This window comes from Hyaena hyaena, unplaced genomic scaffold, assembly GCF_003009895.1.
Source record: "Hyaena hyaena isolate Hyena2069 unplaced genomic scaffold, ASM300989v1 scaffold_193, whole genome shotgun sequence".
In the NCBI taxonomy this organism is placed as follows: domain Eukaryota; kingdom Metazoa; phylum Chordata; class Mammalia; order Carnivora; family Hyaenidae; genus Hyaena; species Hyaena hyaena.
Window position 1 is genome coordinate 972,926 of NW_024080823.1, and position 15,898 is coordinate 988,823.

At 47.8% G+C, this 15,898-nt stretch overlaps 1 protein-coding gene across 1 annotated transcript in view; it reads left to right on the forward strand.

The window, feature by feature from the left end:
• Positions 1-15,898, forward strand: part of GALNT2 (polypeptide N-acetylgalactosaminyltransferase 2) — a 196,356-nt gene that overhangs the window by 147,929 nt on the left and 32,529 nt on the right. Inside the window, exons 4-7 of the mRNA XM_039241238.1 lie at positions 10,315-10,413; positions 10,911-10,978; positions 11,193-11,258; positions 15,039-15,160. Of these exons, the coding sequence (XP_039097169.1) occupies positions 10,315-10,413; positions 10,911-10,978; positions 11,193-11,258; positions 15,039-15,160 (355 nt within the window). The remainder of the gene's footprint in view (positions 1-10,314; positions 10,414-10,910; positions 10,979-11,192; positions 11,259-15,038; positions 15,161-15,898) is intronic.

Here is a 15,898-nt window from a genome sequence, read left to right on the forward strand (position 1 = left end):
CTTGATCTTGCTCACATCATGGTATCATGGTTCGTGAGGTCGAGCCCCGCATTGGGCTCTGTGCTGAGCGTGGAGCCTGCTTGGGATTCTCTCTCTCTGTCTCCTTCCCTCCCTGTCTCCTGCCTTCCTTCCTTCTGCCCCTCCCCCCCTACTAGCACTCTCTCTTTAAAAAAAAATCTGTGTATACATTAAAGATGAGATGGAGGTAAGGATGTTTTCTTACCCCTCCCCCTTTTCTAAATCACCTATCACGTTTGTAGGTCATATAATCAGGGCTTTATCAAGACAAGAAACATAAGATATGTAAGAAATGGGAAGAGAAAGGTAAAATGTAGATGAACTGATTAGTGAAAAATCCAAGAGAACCTACAAATTATTTATTGCCTCTCCTGCTGTTCGTGTACTCTCTTTCCCAAAATAAACAAATGAGCCTTAAAAAATATTTAAAAAACAAAAGAACTAAGAAGGGAGCTCAGTGAGGTTGCAGTGAGCGTCCACATGCCAAACTGAGCACCAGCACTGGCTTATTAGAAAATGGGAAAATAGATCCCACTGTTTAATGCGAGCATAATGTAGGCACCCTTAGGAATAAATTGAACAAAAGATGTGCACAATTTTTCTGGAGAAAACTAGGAAAGTACAAAACATACTTGAAGAGGGTGCCTGGCTGGCTTAGGTGGTGGAGCATGCATCATATGATGCTTCACTTTGTGACACTCCAAGAACTTATCTTTAAATTCATAAGGAAAGGCAGATGGCCCCAAATAACCAATAGAGTATCTTGAAGAACCACACGTAGGCCACCTGCCTTGTCAGATGAGAAGACTTACCCCCAGTTAAGGCAGCATGGTGTGAATGCAAGGTTACGTGAACAGAGCAGAAATCACACCAGCAGTGGACGTCTGCATATGAAAAATGCAATGTGATCGCAGATCGATCAATGTGATACATCACATCAGTAAAAGAAAAGATAAAAACCATATGATCCTGTCAATAGATGCAGAAAAAGCATTTGACAAAATACAGCATCCCTTCTTAATAAAGACTCTAGAGAAAGTCAGGATAGAAGGAACCTACTTAAACATCATCAAAGCCATCTATGAGAAGCCTTCGGCTAACATCATCTTCAACGGGGAAAAACTGAGAGCTTTCCCCCTGAGATCAGGAACACGACAGGGATGTCCACTCTCACCACTGTTGTTTAACATAGTGCTGGAAGTCCTAGCATCAGCCATCAGACAACAAAAGGAAATCAAAGGCATCAGAATTGGCAAAGAGGAAGTCAAACTTTCACTCTTCGCAGATGACATGATACTCTACATAGAAAACCCGACAGACTCCACCAGAAGCCTACTAGAACTGATCCAAGAATTCAGCCAAGTTGCAGGGTACAAAATCAACGTACAGAAATCGGTTGCATTTTTATACACCAATAATGAAGCAACAGAAAGAGAAATCAAGAAACTGATCCCATTCACAATTGCACAAAAAACCATAAAATACCTCGGAATAAACCTAACCAAGGATACAAGAGATCTGTATGATGAAAACTATAGAAAACTTATGAAGGAAATTGAAGAAGACACAAAGAAATGGAAAAACATTCCATGCTCATGGATAGGAAGAATAAATATAGTTAAGATGTCATTACTACCTAAAGCACTCTACACATTCAATGCAATTCCAATCAAAATTGCACCAGCATACTTCTCAAAACTAGAACAAACTATCCAAAAATTTGTATGGAACCACAAAAGACCCCGAATAGCCAAAGTAATACTGAAAAATAAAACCAAAACGGGAGGTATCACCATCCCAGACTTCAGCCTCTACTACAAAGCTGTCATCCTCAAGACAGTATGGTATTGGCACAAAAACAGACACATAGACCAATGGAACAGAATTGAGAACTCAGAAGTGGACCCAAAAGTATACAGCCAACTGATCTTTGACAAAGCAGGAAAGAATATCCAATGGAAAAAAGACAGCCTTTTTAACAGATGGTGTTGGGAGAACTGGACAGCAACATGCAGAAGAATGAAACTAGATCATTTTCTCACACCATGCACAAAAATCAACTCAAAATGGATAAAGGACCTGAACGTGAGACAGGAAACTATCAACACCCTAGAGGAGAAAGCAGGAAACAACCTCCTTGACCTCCACCGCAGCAACTTCTTACTTGACACATCCCCAAAAGCAAGGGAATCAAGAGCAAAAATAAACTGTTGGGACCTCATCAAGATTAAAAGCTTCTGCACAGCCAAGGAAACAACCCAGAAAATTAATAGGCAACCAACGGAATGGGAAAAGATAGTTGCAAATGACATATCAGATAAAGGGTTAATATCCAGAATCTATAAGGAACTCACCAAACTACACGCCCGAAAAACAAACAACCCAGTGAAGAAATGGGCAGAAGACATGAACAGACACTTCTCCAAAGAGGACATCCAGATGGCCAACAGACACATGAAACGATGCTCAGCATCCCTCCTCATCAGGGAAATACAAATCAAAACCACACTGAGATACCACCTCACGCCAGTCAGAGTGGCTAAAATGAGCAAATCAGAGAACTCTAGATGCTGGCGAGGATGTGGAGAAACGGGCACCCTCCTACACTGTTGGTGGGAATGTAAACTGGTACAGCCCCTCTGGAAAACAGTGTGGAGGTTCCTCAGGAAACTAACAATAGAACTCCCTTATGACCCAGCAATAGCACTGCTAGGAATTTACCCAAGGGATACAGAAATGCTGAGGCATAGGAGCACATGTACCCCAATGTTCATAGCAGCACTCTCCACAATAGCTAAAACATGGAAAGAGCCTAAGTGTCCATCAACAGATGAATGGATCAAGAAGATGTGGTTTATCTATACCATGGAATACTACATGGCAATGAGAAACAATGAAATCTGGCCATGTGTAGCAACATGGATGGACCTTGAGGGTGTTATGCTGAGCGAAATAAGTCAGGCAGAGAAGGACAAATATCATATGTTTGCACGTATAGGAGGATTAGGAGGAACTTGACGGAGGAACAAGGGGGAGAAGAAGGGCGGAAATGGTGGGGGAAAGGGAGAGAGGCAAACCATGAGAGACTCTTGAATGCTGACAAAAACTGAGGACTGATGGATGGGGGGGGAGGGGGGGATGGGCAAGGAGGAGGACCCTTGTGGGGATGAGCACTGGGTGTTATGTGGAAACTAATTTGACAATAAACTATTTGTAAAGAATAAATAAATAAAAAATTAAAAAAAAAGAAAAATGCAATGTGATAGCGCTGACATTACAAATCAGGGACGAAGTAACAAGCTGTTAAGTGGTACTGAGACGGATCATCCATGTAGAAAAAAATGAGATTGCTTAGTCCTACCACTCATAAAAATATAGATGGGCAGTTAGAGAACGTAAATGTTCAAAGTATTTGTAGAAGTTTTAAAACCTCCAGGGGTGCCTGGGGGGCTCAGTCGGTTGAGCATACAGCTGGTTGGTTTTGGCTCAGGTCATGATCTTGAGGTTCGTGGGTTCGAGCCCCATGTTAGGCTCTGTGCTGACTGTGCAGAGTATGTTTGGGAGTGTCTCTCCCTGCCCTTCCCCTGCTTGTGCGTGCGTGCTTGCTCCCTCTCTCTCTCTCTCTCTCTCTCAAAATAAATAAATTAAATAAATAGATAAATAAAAGTTAAAACATCTGAAAGAAAATCTACAAAGACTATATTAGTGACCTTAGGTCATCAGAACATTACCCCAGGGCCATAGTTTGAAAAGTCAAAACTTAAAATGTTCATTTGACACCAGACATCACAAACAAAATTAAAGGATCTGCCACAGACTTGGAAAAGGTTTCTATGGCACATCTTGGCTGACAAAGGATAATGCCAGAATATATAAATTCCTGTCATCAAGTAATAATGAGGTAAGAATCTAATCAAAAAGACAAAAATATGAGCAGACAGTTAACGGACAAAACACTCCAATCAGCTTATAATATAACATAGAAAAATGCATGTCATCTCTCTAGTAACTGGGGAAATAAAAATTGGAATCCTCAGCAGCTGTTTCCTACCAATCGTTCCGGCCAAATAAAAACACTTCGGCGATACCAAGGGGCAGGAAGACTGTGGAGCGATCTGGACTCGGGGCCTCACGAGCAGGAGTGAGAGACTGTAACAGCCATGACCGAGAACAGCCGGCTGTCTCAAGTTCAGTTGAAGAGGGACATCATATGTGACTGGCAGTGCCACTGTGGGTGCAGAATGCCGAGAAGCTTTCTCACATCTGCAGGAAGACAGCGTCCCCTAACAGGGAGAAGCTGTCCATCAGCAGAGAAGGGATGAGGTGTGGCGTGTACCCACCATGGATAGCTTTACGGCGGTGAGCGTGAATGAAATATGTAGAGCTACGTATATCGGAGCTGGTGTATTCCCAAAAGGCACCAAAGGCAAATCACAGTGCAGTGTCCCCTTATATAAATATTTGAATATACAGAGAACAGTACTTGTGTATGATTTATGAATATGGACATCGTAGTTTATCTTAAAAACATATGCAGGAATGGCGAAGAACCAAATTCAGGATGGTGGTTCCCCCTGGCAAAGATGGGGTTGAGGCGGGAAGACACAGAGGGATTAGAGCTGCTGCCTGTCACGTGCCGGTGTTGTAAAATACTGACTAAAGCTGGGGGGTGGGGGGCGCACCAGGTCATAGGTATGAAATTCTCTGTGCGTGCGCATACGATGAGGGTGGCGGTGCTGAGGCTGCCTGGGAAAAAGCAGCAGCGGCCCCTCTTCCCAAGAGGCCACAGCCAGCGCGTCGTGGTCCAAGGCTGTGCCCTTAGCTTTGCAAACCCAGGAGCAGAAGCTTCACTCCCCTCACCCTGCTGCATCGCTCTGTTTCACCGTCCACAAGCCAGAGCTAGATTTGTCTCTTGGGGTGGACTCAAACTACACTCACAGATTGAATGAACCCAGGATGCTGGCTTCATCATTTATAAAGAGAAATACGTAGGACAGCAACCAGAACCTTGGAATAGACCGTTTCCTTGCCTCAGCCCGGTGTTTTGCCCCCTCAAGCTGCACCGTGGGAAGCATGGAAACAGCCGGAAGGAGGCTGGTGGGCACACAGTGAGGTCTGTGCTGCAGAACTAACCATTCAAGGCTCCAGTTGCCAGCAAATGTCCTCTGATACCAGATTCCCAGCTTGTGGTCAGGACACGGGCTGTGTGTCAAATGCTCAGGGTCCTGGGGTCTGCGCATCCCTCTTGCGGGACTGGCTGGAAGTATCCTACTGGCTTCACAGAAGACAGTGCGGGTGCCCAGAAAATGCCTCTGTGAGCTTGACATGGCTTTTACCTTTGCTTGTTTCTTTGAAAGGGTATATATATCCCATCTCTTCCATGATAGACACCTGTCTTTATGCTAACATCGAATAATACTTAATTACTAATTTAACTGCTAAATTAATGACTCATTGATTGAGTTGCTCAGTTACTTATAAAATCTGAGTTGAGGGGTGCCTGGGTGGCTCAGTCGGTCTTCAGCTCAGGTCATGATCTCGCGGTTCGTGGGTTCGAGCCCCGCGTCGGGCTCTGTGCTGACAGTTCAGAGCCTGGAGCCTGCTTCAGATTCTGTGTCTCCCACTGTCTCTGACCCTACCCTGCTCATGCGCTCTCTCTCTCTCAGAAATAAATAAAACGTTTTTAAAAAATCTGAGTCGAATGGGCATTTTAGGGAGATGGAACAATATTCACCCAGTGTGTCTTCATTTCCATGACCCTCCGTTTGGCCATCATGCCCATCTCACAGTGAGCGTGACCTTGCTCTGCACCTCCTAGACGTTCTGGAACTGGCTTTTGCCAAAGCCTGCTTCTCCATCCCCCTATCATTCTATCCACTGAGCCCTTCTCCCACCAAGTGACCACACTGTCCTTAGACCATTGTGTGCACTTGTCTGTCACCTGCCCATCCCATCGGCCTCAACTCCAAGCTGCTAGAGAAAACTCCACGCTAACCTCCACGCACCGATGACAGGCACCGAAGACACACAGCCCCCAAACACCTATTATTACACTGTGCTACAGTTAGTGACCTTTCCCCTTTTCAAAGCTTTTTTTTTTTAATATTTTTAATGCTTTACTTATTTCTGAGAGAGAGACAGACAGTGTGAGCAGGAGAGGGTCAGTGAAAGAGGGAGACACAGAATCTGAAGCAGGCTCTAGGCTCTGAGCTAGCTGTCAGCACAGAGCCCAACGTGGGGCTTGAACCTGCAAACCACAAGATCATGACCTGAGCTGAAGTCGGATGCTCAACCGACTGAGCCACCCAGGCGCCCCTCAAAGCTTTTTTTTCATAGGTTTTTATTTGATTCTCTCAACAACCATGCAAGATTATGAGGGTCATCTTCACAGATGACACAGTCAGTAACCAAGGTTACTGCAGGCCCTTTGCGGAAATACTAGACCAGCTGGGTCACGCTGAGCAGTGGCATGCTGGGGGTGGTGTAGAAAACACCCCTTATTAATCTTCTGCGTTATTACCCAGAGCCCCTAGCTTCCCAGTGCATTTGGTTTTTTTGATCCAGTTGGTGACCAACCCCAAATATAACACCTGCATCAGAGACTAGTCTGCCCCAGAGACAAATTCCCTCTTCACCCTGAAGGGCTCAGGAGCACATTGTGGTTGAGATGGGCTGGGGTTTTTTTTTTTTCCATTTTCAGCCAATCAGAGTTCAGATCTTGATAGCCAGGGGGTCTCGGAGAAGCTGAAACCTGAATTAAGGATTTTTAAAAAAACATAAAACCCTCTGTGTCCAGTTTTTAAAGTTTCCGTTTGAGCAGACAGGAAAGTTACCAGAAAGACGGGTTAAGTGGCAGATCTGCGGAGATACCAGCGAGCTCCAGTCCAGGTGCCTGACCCAGGGCCCCGTCTCGGGTCCTCTGCTTCACACCACTTCCAGCTTGCGTCAGCTGGAGGCCACAACTGGCCGCACACTCTTCCTGCTGCAGACTAGAAATAATGTGCAGTTTGTATTCCTTTCCCAAAGAAAGCTCAAGCATGAGAGTGCCCCTCCGCAGCCAGCTCCCCTGGTGAGCTTCGATATCGGCCCTTCTTTCACTGGCTCTGGAGTAGTGCAGACTGCGTGGCAAGGGTGGGGCTCTTTAAATGCAAGATTTATTCCGTTTCTATCTAAAGAAATTCCTCACTCCCTACCCCCCACCCCCATGTCTCTTAGCCCAGTGTGAGGAGTTAGGATCTTAATTCATCCACGTCCGTATACACATCCACTCAGAACTCATGGGGTGTGAGATATTTCTCAGTTCTTGCTTGTTAGCCCTCTGCCTTGAAAAATGGGATCCCTCAGGGCACCTGGGGGACTCAGTCGGTTAAGTGTCGGACCCTTGATTTCCACTCAGGTCATGACTTCGCCGTTTGTGAGTTTGAGCCCCGTTGTCTGGCTCTGCGTGGACAGTACGGAGCCTGCTTGGGATTCTCTCTCTCTCCCTCTCTCTTGCGCTCTCAAAAATAAATTAATAAACTTAAAAAAAAAAATGGGATGCCTTTTAAATTTTCTGACTACCAAATCCTAGCAAAACGTGGTGCCTTGTGCACCCATAGAGGAGTTTTAATAAAATACTTTGAGTGCAGCAGCCCTTTTGGGTTCTGAAAAATGTTGCCAGGGCCCCTCGAGACTTCCCGGTGCTCACAGGGAATGAGGCTCCCGTAGAGAACAGCAGACTGCGGCAATAGGACATGATCAGATCGGTTACGGGAACTAGGACATGATCGGATCGGTTACATGAACTATGATTTGAGCTTGAAAAATGCTTCCTGAGTTTTAATCTTCGCGTGGCTGCGTCCACCCACTCAGTAAATCGGGGCGCAACCCGCTTAGCTCAGCACCCGGCGCTGTGTTGGGTGGGCCTCACTGCAGAGGGTAGTAATGCGAGTTCCTCCAAATGCGAGTTCTGACTCATTAGCACTGCGGATTGCGTTCTAGGGAACAGCAGCCTTCAGTAATTTGTTTACGGCTGAACCTTGCCCATCCTTACTTCCTTCATCCCAACACTTGGCTAAATCTTGAAAAGGCAAGTAAAGGAAAAACAACAAAACCAGCCTATCTATCTGCTTGTCATTAGAGCAGGATTAGCTGTCAGGAGCCATAATGGGGTACAATATTAATTCCAGAATGCATTTTTCCGCCCAGACACATGACCAGTATATTATTCGGTGTCCTCATGAGTAATTAAAATCAGGCTATCCAGATAAACCAAAATAAACAAAGGAAGCCCATTGCGTGATGCCGACCTAATTGCTTCTTAATTGCACCACTTTTCTGCTCCTTTGCAAAATTTGCTTCTCTGAAGTCGCTTGCCCAGTCGTGAAGGAAATTTAGTGGCTGTTGACCCTTTTCCTATCAGATGGACCCATTTGTGTGGGATGGTCGGCCCTTGTCCATGAGCTGCTTACACATTCACTTCAGTACTTCACTGCTTATACACTTTGAAGCCGTGGCTGGGCTCCGAAGATTTTTTTTTTAATTCTTTTAACGTTTATTTACCATTGAGAGGCAGAGAGAGACAGAGCATGATCATGAGAGAGGCAGAGAAAGGGGGAGACACAGAGTCCAAAGCAGGCTCCAGCTGTCAGCACAGAGCCCGATGCGGGGCTCAAACTCACAAACCGTGAGATCATGACCTGAGCCGAAGTCAGACGCTCAACTGATTGAGCCACCCAGGAGTCCCGAAGGTGGGTTTTTTTCGATTTTTTGTTTTTTTAATCTGATTCCTTTTCCCACTGAGTTGCCATTTAAGATAAATACCTTTAATTCTGGAAGCCCGTCACCCACAGCTGCGGTAGACCACATGAAGAGCTAATAAGAAAAACAAGGTTTTTCAAATGTACCGGCCTCACAGAAGGTTTTCCAGCTATCACAGAGGCCAGGGTGGCGGGACCTCATTGTGGGGGCCAAATGACAGATTCCTACCCTCCTGACTCTTTGGACCTTGGGTATTAGCAGGACTGGTCGAGGGGCACCTTGGTGCCTCTGTTGGTTGAGCATCTGACTTCCGCTCAGGTCATGCTCTCGCAGTTTGTGAGTCCAAGCCCCACATCGGGTTTGTTGCTGTCAGCCCGTCAGTAGAGAGCGCACTTCAGATCCTCTGTCCCCCCTCTCTCTGCCCCTCCCCTGCTTGCACTCTTCAAAAAAAAAAAACCCAATATTGAGAACTGTTTCCGTTTCCCTCATGGCAAAGATGCTTTCCTGTCTTCCCAGCCTTTTCTCCAAGCGGGTACCAGTGGTACCATCATTTTGGTAACAGCCTGAATGTTGCCAGCGGTACTGACAGGCTGTATGCCCACCCCAGTTGTATTGCTCTCTCTAGAACCATCACCTTTACGCCGGTATGTTCTCCAAGCCCGTGGAGCCTGCCCTAAAGGGTCCCTTAGGATGGTTCCTGCTGGGCCCAATCTACGCCGATGGGTCGTTTCTGCCTCTCACGTGTGATACTTCAGCATCTTCAACTGAGAGCTGCCGGGGTCCTGTGTTTCACCGCAGCCATCCTGTGCCCTTGTGGTCTTGTGTCTGTCTGTGGAGACCAGCCTTGAGAAGTGACTTGTTTCCGTCTGCCCAGAGCTTATCCCTGGTCCCTGGATCGACTTCATTCAGAAGCAATCCCTGGATTCTCACGGGGCTCCTTCAAGCCCCACGTGAGAGTGGCTGGGGTCCGGTTCCCACGGGCCCGCACCTCACCCTGCGCCGCTGCCGCCTGCCTTGTTGGGGGACAGGCTGGCGGGGTGACAGACGTGTGTCCCTGCTGCCCTGGGGGGTGTGGCGGGGAGAGCAATCGGTGGGCCAGAGCCAGGCTTCAGATACAGCTTGGCCAAGGACCACGAGGGCCCCACGCGCTCGCCAGAGAGATGAGAAAAGAACAGCGACTCGCAGCTGGTCCTGCCCCTCAGAAGTAACCCCTACGGGTTGTGAAAAGCACATCCCTAGAGGTGTGTCTGCATGTGAGAATAAATGGGACTTCACTGTTTTAAAACACACTTTTTTTTTCCCCCATCGGCGTTAGAAAGATGTTCTCAATATGTTACTTTTCGCGGAAATCATCTTTGAAAATGTGACTCCGGTTGTGTTCCTGTTTCCTTATGTCCCATGGTCACCGTCTCTCAGAATAGGCCGGTTCCTTCTATAGATAGCAGGCTCACCCGGGAGCCTCCGTCCCCAGCGGAACTTAGGGCACGTGCCCTCCCGGGCCTCGCTCTGCGGCTGGGCCAGGTGTGTTCAGAGGACGCTCTCTCTCTCCCCCCTCAGGTGTCAACGGAAGCAGTGGCGGGTGGACCTGCCGGCCACCAGCGTGGTGATCACCTTCCACAATGAAGCCAGGTCGGCCTTGCTGAGGACAGTGGTCAGGTGAGGGCAGGAGAGGCCACCCAGTGCCCGCCTGCTGCACCATATGGGCGGCGTTCCCAGGCGGGAGTGTGGGACACAGCTTGCGTCCCCAGCGCACCCAGGCCACAGCTGTCTGCTGGGGGTTCTGATGGGTCACCTGACCGCCGCACAAGGAGTGGCTAATCGACGGCTTCTCCAGCCACGGATTGGGACCAGCACATGAGAATCCCCTGCCCCAAGTGATACCCCTACAAGGCCTCCAAACTTTGTCTTTCTTTCTTTCTTTTTTTTTTTTTAACGTTTATTTATTTTTGAGAGAAACAGAGCACAAGCAGGGGAGGGTCAGAGAGAGAGGGAGACACAGAATCTGAAGCAGACTCCAGGCTCCGAGCTGTCAGCACAGAGCCCAACGTGGGGCTCGAACTCACGAACCATGAGATCATGACCTGAGCCGAAGTCAGACGCTTAACCAACCGAGCCACCAGGGCATCCCAACCTATATCTTTCTGTTTCCTCAGTGTGCTTAAGAAAAGCCCACCCCACCTCATCAAAGAGATCATCTTGGTGGACGACTACAGCAATGACCGTAAGTACCGAAACTGACCCTGTCCCCCACCTGGCCCTTCTCCCGGGACTCGGCCTTCCTTAGTTCCTAGAAAGGTCAGAAGTCAGGGCCATGGCAAGAAGAGGTGCCTCTTTGATGCCCTAGGAGATCTTCCGCCCACAGATGACTGGGAACCACAATACTTGAATACAGAGGCCTTGTAAACGAGGTTCCAAATGCTTCTTTCTTTCCCTAGCTGAGGACGGGGCTCTCTTGGGGAAAATTGAGAAGGTGCGCGTTCTCAGAAATGATCGGCGAGAAGGTAAGGCTCTTTTCTTAATTCACTACCAAGACAGTTGAATTCTAACTTTTCCCGAGCCCGAAACATTTCAGCTAAAAGAACAATTAACTTTGTAGTCTTTTTTGTCTATGTCTCTCTAAGGGAGCCTCTGGGGACCCCTTTCCCAGCAAAGCCAAGGGAGGATGTTCAAAGCTTAATTGAAATTATTTGTATACTAGGGCAAGAGTTCAAGCTCCATTTTTATTTATGTATTTAGAACACGGTGCCTCTCTTCCCTTTACAACCTAGGAAGCCTTATCAGTCCCGGGAGTACTAGGGTTGAGAAGAAAAACAAAGATTTAGCAATGAGACGTTGAGTGACTCCATGCTCTAGGCATCTGATAAAATAACAGATTCAAGTTTGACAGCCTGCTGAAGGCGAACCATCCCAAAAAGGGAGAGAGTGCTGCAATTACATGCTTATTGGATTTTGCAAATGTCAGCCTCAAAGCCTGCCGTCAGTCTTGTCTGCTGGAGCCGGGCTCATCCAGTCCACTTTATTGGCAGTTATAAGAGAGACTCTAAAGGGGGGGGAGTCTTACTTTGAAGTGTCGGAAGGGAAGCTAAGACCACAGCGAAATTAACATCCAGGGTATCAGTGCTGTTTGGAGGGCTCAGGGACTGGACTCTAGGCTCCTCCAACGTCCAGAGAAATCCTTCGGGGTGGGAACATGGCACAGATGTGACACGTGCCATTTTGGTGAGCTGAGGAGGACTCTGTTGGTCCTGGAGGGGCGGCTGTATTCTCTGATCAGTGTAGACTCTTTCTTCCGGCTCTCCGTGCGGTCCAGCCAGAGCCAAGCCATGAAGTTTTTCCTGGCAAGACTTTCATCAGCGATAAAGTGATTGAGCCTGTTAGGACAGTGCCATCAGCACCATATTTTAGCCAACAAGGTCATCATTCCGCACTTTCAGGATGCCTACACCGTGGCATCAGCCTTGCCCTAGGCACGCTCTGTTTGCTGGACTCCCATCTGTCTCCCAAGCTTCAAATAAGCCCACACCTTGAAATCAAACCAAAATCTTTCATTCCATTTGCACCCCCCCCAAACAGTGATAACTTTTTGAATTTAAACCCAAAGCATCTGCTAGCACAGAAAAAAGAAAAAAAAAGGAGGAGGAGGAAAAGAAAAATTATTTTTCATGTGGGAATTTTATGACTGACAGATCACTTGCTGGCCTTGTCAGAGAGTGCCTTGAACCTTAGAGCTCAGTGCCTCTGAGTGCTTTAAGTTAGCATGTTCACTTGAGGAAGGACGCAAGTTGACGCTCTGTTTTGGAAGTTGGTTGGGGAGGGGCCGCTGTGGGGAGGCAGAGTGTGGGAAGGCAGCCTGTGAGCAGCAAATGAAGTGTGTGATGTTGAGTGAGAAAACGCACGCCTAGGATGTACGTATGTGCTTGGGCGTCTGTGTGTGTATGTACACGTCCCACGCATTTGAACATCTATACAGGCACTTAGTAATGCTACTGGACGTCAGAGAAAATCAGCAGCGTGAAATATGATGGCAGTGAAGGAACCGCCTTAGATTTGTTTAGTGGAGATTTTATTGCGCCGGTGACTTCATCTGGCTGCTTATTAATTAGAATCAGCTGGGGAGCCTAAGCGATGACCAAGGCCTTCTAACGTGGTAGAAGCCGTGTGCCACACTGTGTGTCCTGCCTGTGGTGGTTACCGGCTGAAGTCTCCGTTCTCTCTGCCTTCTGATTGTTTCTTTTCACGCACTCGGTGGAGTCTCCCCTGTGCTTGAAGTTCCGGAGTCAGCCGAGGATTTACGGGGAGGTTAGCACCAGGTTTGGACCTGACCAGCCCCCTTTGCGGGATGTCCCCCTTCAGCTTCTGGCAACTATAGAAACCCTGAACTCTGTCCCCAGACACCCCAGCAAAAAGGCTGTATTGCGGTGGCTCCTAACATAACCTTGGGAGAAACAGCACACATACACCTGGGCTTCACTCCCTGTGGTTTTCTTCTTTGAAGGATTGAATCCCCTCCAGTTTCTGCCTGCTTCTCGCTGCTTTCTGGCCCTGGCCGAGACTTGCTTTTTCAGTGTTGGCCAGAGCCCTGAGCAAGCGCTCACCCAACCCAAGCTAAGACTCTTCGCTTACCAGTTCCCAGAACTAGAAGCCTTTATCTTTTTTTTTTTTTTAATATTTTTATTTATTTCTAGGAGAGAGAGAGAGAGACAGCGTGAGCAGGGGAGGGTCAGAGAGAGAGGGAGATATAGACTCCGAAATATAGAAGCCTTTATCTTTTGTCCCCTCCCGTAGCGTGCAGATCTGGAGGAATCACTGAAAACTCATTTTGACTCCTCTGTAGAAAGGAACTTGCAAACACTGTCCTCACGGCTTGTGAGTAGTCATATCATCTGCACATCCAGATGTGCCTCCTTATCTACAGGAGGACTTTCCAAGACCCTCAGTGCACCCAAATCCGCGGACAGTAAGGGACCCTGTATAAACGATGTTCTTCCCTGCGCACATTATCGCCAACAACATTTAAGTTATAAATTAGGCAGAGTAAGAGATTAACCATGATAACTAGTAACAAAACACAACAGGTAGAACTACACTGTATAAAAGGTACGTGCGTGTGATCTGTCTCTCTCAAAGTATCTCACCGTTCTGTTCTCACCCTTCCTGTGATGATACGAGGTGGTGTGAGGTGATAAAATGCCCACATGATAAGATGAAGTGAGGGGGATGACACAGGCTTGTGACGCAACGTTAGGCTCCTCCTAGCCTTCTTATTTTTTTTTTTTAATTTTTCTTCTTTTAATGTTTTATTTATTTCTGAGAGAGAGACAGCATGAGCAGGGGAGGGTCAGAGAGAGAGGGAGACACAGAATCTGAAACAGGCTTCAGGCTCTAAGCTGGCTGTCAGCACAGAGCCCGACGTGGGGCTCGAACCCACAAACCGTGAGATCATGACCTGAGCCGAAGTCAGACACTCAACCGACTGAGCTACCCAGGTGCCCCATCCTCCTGGCCTTCTGATGATCTGTCAGAAGGAGGACCCTCTTGCTTCCAGACCACAGTTGACTCCGGGTAACTGAAATTGTGCAAAGTAAAACCACGGGTAATCAGGACAAGGGCTAGTATGGAGAGCCCGGCGTACACAGCAGAAGCCGTTTACGACCGCATCATCTGGTGACAGAGATACTCCTCGTGATAAGACTTGGTGTGATAACAAAAGATCCATATTATTACCATCACAAGTATGCAAATTGTGTAACTTGACCAGTCGTGGCACTAATTTTAGGTAAAGGCCGATCAACTGGGATTTGTCACTGGTGTGCTTTGGCTGTGGTAGGTCTTACACAGACAGAGATATTTCTACCACCCTGAGCATTACATTATCACCATTAAAATAGGTACCATCAGCACCTGAAGTATCTGAGTAACACCTCCCCTGCCCTAGTTAAGTAGAAAACGGCTGCTGCGTCTGAGGAAAGTAGGTGGAAAAGTTCCATGTTTTGGTTGCTTGATGAGGGAGGCTTCAGTTTCCTAAAGGCCTTCCTCAGAAGGCAGTAGTTCTAAGAAAGTTGTCTTCCTCGTTCTCCAGTTAACTGAGAGAAAGGAATCCTGACAGACGTCTGTCTGGCTAACCACAGGGCAGGGTCAATCAGGCCCTCCAACTTGGCACTAGACTCTGCCCAGCAAGAGGGCCTCGGAGCCATGGGGGGAATGTCGATGCAGTGCTGGATGTGCTGTTTTGCTGCCTTGTTCTCAGATACCCTGACGCGCTTTTGAAATCCCTTCCACAGGCCTGATGCGCTCGCGGGTCCGGGGGGCCGATGCGGCCCAGGCCAAGGTCCTGACGTTCCTGGACAGCCACTGTGAGTGCAACGAGCACTGGCTGGAGCCCCTCCTGGAGAGGGTGGCCGAGGTGAGGCCCTAGGGCCCGCGCTGGGCTTCTCCTGGTTGCTGGGAAGGGAGGGGGGAGAAAGTGCCTCTTGGGCAGCTGCTCCAAGAGAAGTCTTCACTAGGAATCTTATCACTGGGGAAAAAACTCACTTGACGGGTCGGAGGCAGGGAGCAGCAGAGACTGGTGAGAGCCTGATCAGGTCCACACGGCCCCTTCCCTCTGAGGCGGCTGTCTCTGGCCGTGCTGCTTGCACAGCAGAACGGGGTGCCCGTGACCACACTGTGGACCATTAGAGGCCGTCAGGGTGCCCCATGGCCCACTCTGTGTGTCTCTGTCTCTGGAAACATCATCACTGGTATTACCTTCGGCCTTTCTTCACGTCTCTTGCCATTTACTTGTTTCATTGACTTTTCTCCATATGGAGAAAGGGTTTCTTTGGGGTGATAAAGCAAACTTGACGAAAGTACCGGAGAAAGAGGAAATAAACAAGTCAGGCCTTTTACAAGTCACACGAGACACAGAGAGCTGAGGGACAGGACGTCACAAACTACTAAATAACCCCAAGCTACTAGGGATGATGATGTCACGATGATATTGATGATCTTGATACCCTGTCCTAGTTATGAGTGATAGATACTACGATATTCAGGGCTGTTTGTTGAGTATTAACTGTGTGTTCGGTAAATTACATATTGAGCCCATCTGCCACATGGGAAACGTGGGTTAATGTGTTTAATAACACACCCAAAATTCACACAG